Raw genomic sequence first — 10,138 nt, 5'->3', positions numbered from 1 at the left:
AACTGTCACTTATTTCTACAGCTGTAAAATTTCACTTTTAGTTCTCATATTGCTTTATCTGCCATACGCCATCCCATATTCTATTTCTTTAATGGGAAAAAAGATCATTTGTTGTGATTATTTTTTATTGACATTGAACAGAGTCTCTGGTCGCTCTATGGACTAGAGAAAACTATTAAGCGAAAAACTACAGGTAAAAAAATCTGATTAACAACTTCAATTTATTTATTCGTTTATTTATTTTTGATGACTATGGTTTAAAATCGAAATAGCTCAGACTCAAAATTTGCTAACTTTAAAGTCAACGTAATGAGATTTTTCTTCCATAATGGTTTTCAAATTTTTATTATTTTTTTATATAAAAGAAATATTATGCTTCGGAAATTCAGGGTTTAAGAGCCTGTCATAGACAAATATAAATGAACATTAATTTATTCTAATTCATTTTTAAATTAGAATATTTTTAAAGCTTAAAGATATTGTGTATACAGCTTCATGACGTTATTACTAATTCTAATGCAGATTTTTGTTCGTTATTTATTACAAGAATACATTTAGATTTTAATTTTATGATTATTGTGTTAATTTGTCATATAGTGGTCATGGAGGTTAAGGTATCTCGTATGGTATGATATCATGGCATATGGTATGATAGTAGAAGCTTGTTTAGCATTACGCACCGACCTCCTTTACTTCCCAAACAAGCTGGTGGCAGTTGTTCTGAAGCAAAGTTGCTGCTGGAAAAGAAATACCAAAACTTTATAATGACAGATCTGTGCCTTAACCACTCTGTGTTATTGTTATATTGTAATACGTCAATTATTATGCTTGAATGTCATATTATATATATATATATATATACGTCAGTCAATTTATGAGTTCGTTTTAGCATAGTTGCTAACATTTTAAAGATATTTTTTTTAATTACTAAAATATATATTTAAATGTTTTACCATTGAACTCTTAACTTGTTACTTTAGGGACTTAATACACTGCTAAAATTTTCATTCTAAAATTACTGTAAAATAACTGGCACCAGTCTGTCTATCAATTTAACGGCGAAATTTACGGTTAGGATCATTTTTGACCATTATGGTTTTAAAACGGTTAGCAACTGGTATAGTTAAAAAAACATTAATACAAAACTATACGGTTATGCAACCACTTACTATTAGCATTGTTACAAAACTCTAAAAATGAAATTTAACAGGAGATTAGAGTTAGCTTATGGTAATGGACACTAGAATCAAGATGAGATGTGTTTTGTCAAATGAATTGTAGAACATTACTTAATTAGTCTACCCTGTGTTGCCATCTATCGTGAAAGATAGGAAACAGCTATGTGTTTTGAGTTAAGCAACTCTGACATCACAAAACAATGGGATGCGAACCACCGTTTAGCTGGTTATGAGATTGACAAATATACCATTTCGGCTATAGTATATACCAGCTACAAGGAACTAATTGGCTTTATAAATTGGGTCTGTTTGCATGGATAAAATTTTAGTTGTCTAGCCGCATTAGGTAAAAACATTAAATAGACTATTTTTTTCGCAGTTAACAGTTTGAAACCGTATTTTTATAGTTATTTGACTTTTTAGCTTAAATATGGGCGAATAACTATAAATTGTTATTTAACCATTTTCCCCAGAAATTTCTATACATATAATATTTAAGTTGGGATAGTGAAAGCTTACAGTTGAACAATACATCTTACTTGGGATGATTTAGAGACAATCAGTGAGTCCCATAATTTAGGTTTTAAATCGAATCATTTAAAATGCAGTTAACAGTTTGAAACCGTATTTTTATAGTTATTTGGCTTTTTAGTTTAAATATGGGAAAATAACTATAAATCGTTATTTAACCATTTTCCCCAGAAATTTCTAAGCATCTAATATTTAACTTGGGATAGTGAAAGCTTACAGTTGAATAATACATCTTACTTGGTATGATTTAGAGACAATCAGTGAGTCCCATAATTTAGATTTTAAATCGAATCATTTAAAATAAGTTTTATGTAACCTAATTATTATATACTATCGCTGCAAATTAGATAATAAATTTAAATTTCTTGTTAAAAATAATATAATCAAATAAAGTCAAAACAGCGTTAAAAAATTTTTCCGACTCTTTCTAAATATTGTGAAAAAAAATGTTTGCTGATCATAAAAAGCTTGCATTTGCTTTTTCAGAGAATGAAAAGTAATCCTAAACTATGATAAGTCGATTCTTTTGGAAGTGTGGAGTTTATTGGACGGTTTCTGTCAGTGTAGCAATTTTATACTTAGCCTTCATTCACAAAAGTAAGTATTTATTGAATTTAATAAAAAAAAATTTCAACCTTCTTAAATAGAAATTTAAGTAATCTAAAAAATAACAGTTTTTATACTTATTAATAAATTATTACTTAACTTTCTTATTCCCCGTAAAAACAGTTAAGAAGAATTTTTAAAATGCTCCTAACTTTATTTTAAATTTTAATTTTCCTTCTCTTTTTTTCAAATTATTTCAAATTACTGGATGAAATATTATTTGAGACATGTGATTGATTTTATGCACACAAAAATACAAAAGTTAAGTTAAATTATATTGCAGACATTATACTATGATTTAAAGTCGATATTAAATGAATAATTGTTTTGTTTTCTTAAATTTTCTTGAACAACTTCGCAAATAACATAAACTTGCTTCAAAAAAAAGAAAAAAAAACATTAGAAAGGATATGTTTTTACAGTTTATTAATATTAAAAAACAAACTAGAAACATATATTACTATGTTACAGGTAGTTATATATTATAATTTGAAATATGAATAATATCTAAAATAAATCTGCATCACGAATCTAAATTTCCAATTTTAAATTCGCAGGGTTGAATAATAACGTGTTTTGTCAAAAGCGTATTAACTATTTATAAATATAAAATAAACTATATCTGAAAAATTAAATATAGAATAAAAATAAATCCTTTTTTTGGATAATGTCCAAAAATATTTTCTAAAACCAAACAAGTGATGAGCTTAATAAAACATAATTTTGATTATTTTCTTCACAGAAAATATCAACTTGTTGAAAGAAAATGATGTGTCAAAATCAGGTAAGTCAACACTTAATAATTAAATACATTTTCACTGAATATATAACAATGATCAACGAATAACAACGTATAAAACATACAACTTCCATGGTTAATAATTAAGAGTATTCTTTTAAAGAATAGTTTGTAAAGCATTTTAATTTTGGGATTTCGGATCATCTTTAAAAACTCATTAGAGATATAAAATGAAGCAAGATATCTAATATTATTTCGTTTGTACTTTCTGTCTTTTGGGAAATTATTTTGCTTATTTACACGCGATTTTATGTTATGTTTCTTGTAATAAGTCATTAAGTAACTCCTAAACAGCTGACATTGAATGTTTCAGAGTGTTTCATGTTCTTCTTAGCAGAATTGAAACTTCTTATAGTACTATACCATGAACATGCATCTTAATTCCAGATAACAATTTTTTTACTTATATAACTGCCATTAAATCCAATTTTTAGTTTACAACCCATCACTGCTCAACTCATAATGTTGAACCCAACCCAAAAGACAAGCGAACTTCTACATTAAGCAGTGGAGCAAACTTGAGAAACTAGCTTTAGTGGAGAAAACTTATTTATAAAATTAAACCGCATTATCCAGAAGACAAGGAAACTTTTGTATTCAGAGGGACAAACTAGTTTCCTTGGTGGACATTTCCATGGAAATTACTCTCATTTGCACTAAATGGTGAGGAAAATGACAGGAATATCTCACTGTTAGCCTGACGGTAAGAAGACTCTAACCCATGATCCGGCTACAGCTAGTGATATTTTACGTCAGCACTGTGATCGTTGCGAGATGGGTGCAGAATTCATATCGACCAGCATCCGGGGAGATTCAAACATAGATCATCTCATAGAGAAATAAGTTCTCTATCCCCTGAGCCACCACGATACCCCCCATAACAATTTTAAAAAATTAAGGCATGCAGAAATATACATATTAAACAATATTTTAACAATAACAGCTATAAGAAATTAAACAGCAAAATTATTTTACTTCTATTACAAGTAACGTTTAACGTCTTTCACACGTTTAATGCACATTTGGGTTTTTCTTCATGTTAGCATATTATCTTGTTTTTAATGTGTTGCTAATATCTTACTACATCATTTTACCTAAAATTGAAGAAGTTTTTTTTTACGAAAAAGTAAACAAATACCTTAAGTTCTAAATCTTTTTAAAATAAAATCCATTTTTTTTTCGAAAAAAGACGAAGTTTTTAATCAAATAATTATTTATTTACATAATTTTATAGACAATTTTAAATTTATAGTAAATACTTAGCAACATTTTATATTTAAAACTGTTAGCTGGCAACTTTCTTAATTCAAACTAGTTAGTAAAGAGAAAATTTTTTCATTCATATTGTTAATTGGTAACTTTTTGCAATGTATTCATCATTGTTATGAAGATATTTATGCATCCATTCTGAGGATTTAAAATTCTCTCGAATGTTTGATATATTATTTGTATCTGTTTTTAAATAAATTATCCTAATGAACTTTTCTACCCTTATGTGGAAAAATTCCTACTTTAAAACATGATAATAAGTTTTTTTTTTCATGTTATAACCGTGGAATTAAAAAATGAAAGGGATATCGTTAAACTTCTAATCGTTTGATTTGTCAAATCAATATCCTGAAAAATATGGTTACGAATCAATTTCATTCTATCTTACAACGCTTCTAAAGATAGTTGAACTTACACTGAGAAAAGAAATATGGTGAAAGCTTCCAGAATATGGTAAAATTTGCCATGTTTCTGGTACCATGGGAAAATTAAAAAGCACGGTATATTTAACCAAAACGCTTTCGTAATGACTTTGGTATAATTAAAAATAAAATATTGTTTAAAAATATGGTTTAATATTTGGTAAAAGTGGTAAAAGTTCAGTAATTTTATCCTTATATCATGAAAAGCATGATAGAAAAACTTCCTATTCGGTTAAACTTACATTTTTTGAATTTCATATTTTTACTAAATGTGCAGTAAGAAGAACAACTAATTTTGAAAACCAGAATTTCTGGGAAACCATTAATATATGAATGGTTTGAATAGCGTATATTTTTGTTTTATTACCAGAATTATATTTTTTTTTATCATAAATCTCTTAATAATACAATACAATAACCATACAGTACATTTTTTTTTGTGTAAGTGATAAAGCTACTTGAATTTCTGGGTCAATATCTCTTAAAAATATGATATTTTTACTATCAAAAATTAATTTTCTTTATTACAATATTTAGAAAGATAAAAAGCAGTTGTTTACATGAAACATTACCACTCGATTTTGCAAAATCATTACCATAAGAATAAATACTAAGTTCTCTTATTATGGTTGTGATACCGCCCTGTCTGAATACCAATAAGTCTTAGGAGTCCTAGACTCCTACAAAAATGGATGTCTTGTCTTCTCCAAGGCTAATTACGTACTTCGTGCGGTAGTAAACAATCCACATGTATACTTGTACACTACGTCACCATGACGTTGGTGGCATGATAATGGTCTTCTAGTTTTATTAACTATTATATGATTTTCAGATTGGTATTAGACTTGAAAATTTAACGTTTTAACAGAAAAACAAAATCTTAATAGGAATTTTTTTTTTGTTTTGTTTTCCTAAAATTCCCTGATACTTAGACTCCTGTTGGAATACAAATCCTTTTACTGTTGCCTAATGTCACTTAGTGTATTGCATTTCCTAAAAATTTAATTAAAGTAACAGCAATTTAGTGATAATATAAATTAGTGATAGTGTAATTTAATGTAATTTTCAAGTGTAGCAGAAATATGATATTCAAAGAATTTGTACTATTTATTTTTTATTTTACAGAAAAACTTATGTCTTGCAAGGATGTATGCTTAACAAAAGAATGTATTCAAGCAGGTAAAGTTTTTGCTAAAAACTATCTGTAACTCCTTTAACAAAATAGAACGGAAAAATAGCAGCAACAAAAATTAAAGCCACTTATTGCCTCTTATTCTCCAGCAGATTAATTTCAATCCTCATTACTTATATTTCAAAACTAATAACGTTATGTTGAGTTGTTATGGACGCATAGTACGCAAAATAAAAAATGGAAACCCTTCATAACTTTTGATCCAATTATCGGATTTCATTTTACCAAAATGTACCCTTTACTGATTTAAGGAACTAACCGTAAATATGCAAATTTATTTGATCTGATGATGATTCAAGTTACAAAATTAGGTGCGAAAATGTTTTTTCTCTGGCAAAAATACCTTTCATTCCATGGAACTTTTACTTTAAAATTATAGGAGAGAGCCACAAATCTGGAAAGCTTAGTCACTATAAGTTCTTGAAATATAGATATACAAAAAAAAATTCTGCATAATTCTGTAACTATTGATATAATGACGAATCCAGTTTCATGAGTAATCGGAATTTTGGATATATGTCATAGACAGAGGGGTTCTACGATCATGAGACAAACTTATAGGCGAGGGGTGTGACCGTACTGAAAAAGGTATCTATACACAGGTAACTTTTTCAAACTTTGATTAACTCCGTTGTTTCAATTCGGCCAAAATGTACTTTTGTTTCGCCGCTGGAGTAGCCTAACCAACTGCATTGCACTTCGTAAATTAAAAAAATTAATAAATATGATAATGTTCAATTTTATAAAATTCTTTACATAATGTTTGCTTTTTTTCTAAATGTTTCATAATACTGTTTCTTCGAAGCAAGTAGCTTGTTAGAAAGCATTGATGAAAATAAAAGTCCGTGTGAGGACTTTTATTCCTTTGCCTGTGGAAAATGGATGGCGAAGTTTACGGAAAATGAAAACCATACAATGATTGAAGCGATGAAAGAAAACCTCAAAGCTGCTGTGAAAGGTAAACTCAAAATTTATAAATTAAAGATAAGGTTTAAAAACTCGGTTTATGTTTAAATAAAGGTAATGTTAAGAAAATCGGTTTCTTTTGCCTTCTCTAATCGTTAGTCATCAAATTTATATAATTGAGAATCCTTCCCCCCACCGACCACACTCAACCGTCAAAAAGACATGTTGTTGTTGTTTTAAATGCCACCTGCCAATACCAGAAAGCCTGCTTTGGGAAACCAAGCCAATTTAAGGCAGGAAGTGATTTTTTTGTTTTTCAGTGGTGCCATCTATTGGCAAGAATAAATAAGATTTCAGCCACACACACGTCACAACCCGTTTTACAGGCCCATTTATTCATCCACAGATCGTACTTTTGACCATAACGAAAGAGCAATCAATCTGCAATTCAGTACCCCCAGAGGTATTGATTTGTCAAGCGAACTTGGAGGACTTTGTTACCCCAACAGATGTAGAGTGCGCCAGTCATCATTTATACACGTGGTTTCTTCGGCCGGCTTCGGATTCAAATTCAGGTTTTCACGAACGTCCGAACGTCCTACCAGCCAGGCTATCCCGCCAGCCAAAAAAAGTAAAAAAAATATGACATAGACCTGTGTTCGCCAAACCAGCGATCGCTCCGGTTAACTGACCTTGATTCCTCCACAGAGCTTATAATAGATGTTTCGGTCATTGGCCTACAGTATGATCTCAAAACGGTACGGAAGTTTAAAAGCTTCGTAATTTTGACGACCACTGGCATAGACTGATAGGAATTTTCGAAATGTGCTTTTAATCTTCAAATTTATAAATATCGGTTATTTACTCAAATTGACAATTTCTTTAGAAACATGCAAAGTACAAGGCCGTCAACCACTTAGAATGGAAGAAATACAGCTGTAGAATATGGAACTTTAACAAATCTTTATTCAATACAATTATGAATATAGAATTCAGAATTTATTCAATACAATTCTGAATATTCAATAAATTTAATGCATTAATGAAAACAGCATAATTTGAATGGTAGTTTAGATTATACAGCTATCCCATTATTCATTTATAAGTAGTATAATACATATATTTTAAATACTATATATTTGTCTGTTTCTAGTTTCTTGAAGATATCTTTATTTTGCGTGTTCTACGATAATCGAATTTTTTTAAATTATCAAAAGTAGTTTTAATAAGTTTTAATTATCATAAAAGCAATTTTTCTTTAAAAATCTAAAAAGAAAGCAGATATCTAATATTAGGAAATTTTAAAAATTATTTGACCAAAATTACTAATTCTCCTGCTTTTATTGATTTAAATTGTAGGAAAAAATTTAAAAGCTTCTAATAGTTTTCAGGCTAAATTTATCCAACGACAACGAGATTTATCCAACGAATATAATAAAGGAACGTCAGAATTTTTCTCTTTTTTAAATGTGTAGAGCCTTCGAAGAATATATTCTGTCATCAAAGGTTCATTGAAATAAGCAGAGAAAACGAATACAGTCTACTTTTTTACAATGATAAAAAAGTTTAATTTAAATTAATTAGAGAAAAAATCAGCATATTCAGTAATTACTTCTAATCATTCTGGCAGATATAAAGAACACGAATATTTATGTTTATGTTTATGCTTGTATCCTTGATAAAGTCACGAAGAAATTTATTTTGTATACGTATAAATATTAGTAAATATAAATTAGTAAATACGTACAATAAAGTACGAAATACATATCTTCATGCTCTTATTTGTAATTTTTCACATTCATAATGAAAAAATACAAGAAAATAAGCATTAGAAGTAGAAGTCATATTTTAATATTAATGGCAAATAAAGGAAAAGAGAATTATATGTAAATATTTTTTAATCTTTCAGAAGTTATTAATGAAATTGAAGATTCCTCAGAAAGTTCAGCTGGAAAACTAAAAACCTTGTACGAAACCTGTGTCAATTATAGTAAGTTTTTGAGTAGTAAGTTTGATAGTAAGACTCTCTCTCTCTCTCTCGTTACACTCATTCATTAACCAGAGTTTATTTCTAGATTATTGCTAAAGATAATTAATCCTCAGTCACAACAGTTTATCACTATTAGACTAGCTATACTGCTCAAACGTTAACAGGAGCTCTGCGCTGGATGACAATACGAGTTTCAATTGTTTCCTAGGCACTAAAAACAGAATTTATGGTTGCATTATTGATAACAAAATTTATCGAATAAAATTACCTCTTTCTGATTAGCAGGAGTGCTCATAAATTTTCTGCAACTCCCTGCTTGCTAACAATGCAGGTTTCATTGTTGCAGGGGCAAGCAAAATTTATATCAGTAGTTAAAAAAAATAGAATATATCGACTGTCCATATTTTGACGAATCTCCGACAATCTAGATTGCTCAAACATCAATTAGAGCTCTATGACTAATATAAGTACAATTAAAAATTCATTTTTAAATTTTATCTCAAAACTTGTCACGATTTTTCATACATTTCGAGCACTTTTCAATCTAAACAAACACAAATCTGAAAAGAAAAACAATATTAAAATAGAAGTTTCATAAAATGCTTTTCCAAGTAGACAAAAAAAAGAGGAAAATTTTTTTATTTCTGTTGACCTAAAACAAAAAACGTATGTCACAATCATTTCGTGATAAATTTTTTTCACCCCCGAAAGTAATTCCATTCATGTCCTTCGGAAGTTAGGCGCTCTACAACTCTCGATGATCAAAATAAAACAATTTTCTTCCTTTTAGTACACCTAAGAAAAGGTAGTTTATAATTTTTCATTTTATTGTATTATTTCATTATTCTTTCAAAGAAACAACAGATGCATTTTAACGCATAAGTAGAAATTAAGATGTAATTTTATCTTTTTTTCTCAAATGCGGAAGATTTTATTTGATTTGTGCTTTGCGGAAGTTCTTCAATAAGAGTGTTTATAGCTGACACTGATTGACAAAGGACTTCCGCACTTCTAACTAATTAAAGTTCTTTTATTGATCATGATGGTAGTTATCTAGAAAATATTTGAATAAATGTATCTTAAACATTACAAACAATACAAAATTACAAAGTTTTGTAGAATTTCTATTAAGTTTATTTACAGAGTTTTGAAAGGAAATATGTCAAATGATAGTAAAGAAGAAAAACCTACCTTAAAAATCAAAAATGTAAGGTATTTAATTTCTTCCGGCCTGGTGGCCGAGTG

At 28.7% G+C, this 10,138-nt stretch overlaps 1 protein-coding gene across 1 annotated transcript in view; it reads left to right on the top strand.

Moving 5' to 3' along the window:
• The first annotated feature begins 107 nt into the window (after positions 1-107).
• LOC107437136 (membrane metallo-endopeptidase-like 1) overlaps positions 108-10,138 on the top strand; it is a 33,620-nt gene continuing 23,589 nt past the window's right edge. The window contains exons 1-6 of the mRNA XM_087153244.1: positions 108-193; positions 2,196-2,306; positions 3,058-3,099; positions 5,931-5,984; positions 6,803-6,955; positions 8,813-8,893. Of these exons, the coding sequence (XP_087009370.1) occupies positions 2,219-2,306; positions 3,058-3,099; positions 5,931-5,984; positions 6,803-6,955; positions 8,813-8,893 (418 nt within the window). The 5' untranslated portion in view covers positions 108-193; positions 2,196-2,218. The remainder of the gene's footprint in view (positions 194-2,195; positions 2,307-3,057; positions 3,100-5,930; positions 5,985-6,802; positions 6,956-8,812; positions 8,894-10,138) is intronic.

This window comes from Parasteatoda tepidariorum, chromosome 10 (genome assembly GCF_982258835.1).
Source record: "Parasteatoda tepidariorum strain Cologne lab strain chromosome 10, Ptep-v5.0, whole genome shotgun sequence".
In the NCBI taxonomy this organism is placed as follows: Eukaryota; Metazoa; Arthropoda; class Arachnida; order Araneae; family Theridiidae; genus Parasteatoda; species Parasteatoda tepidariorum.
The sequence above is the reverse complement of the archived record's forward strand: the minus strand, read 5'-3'. Positions and strand labels throughout refer to the sequence as shown.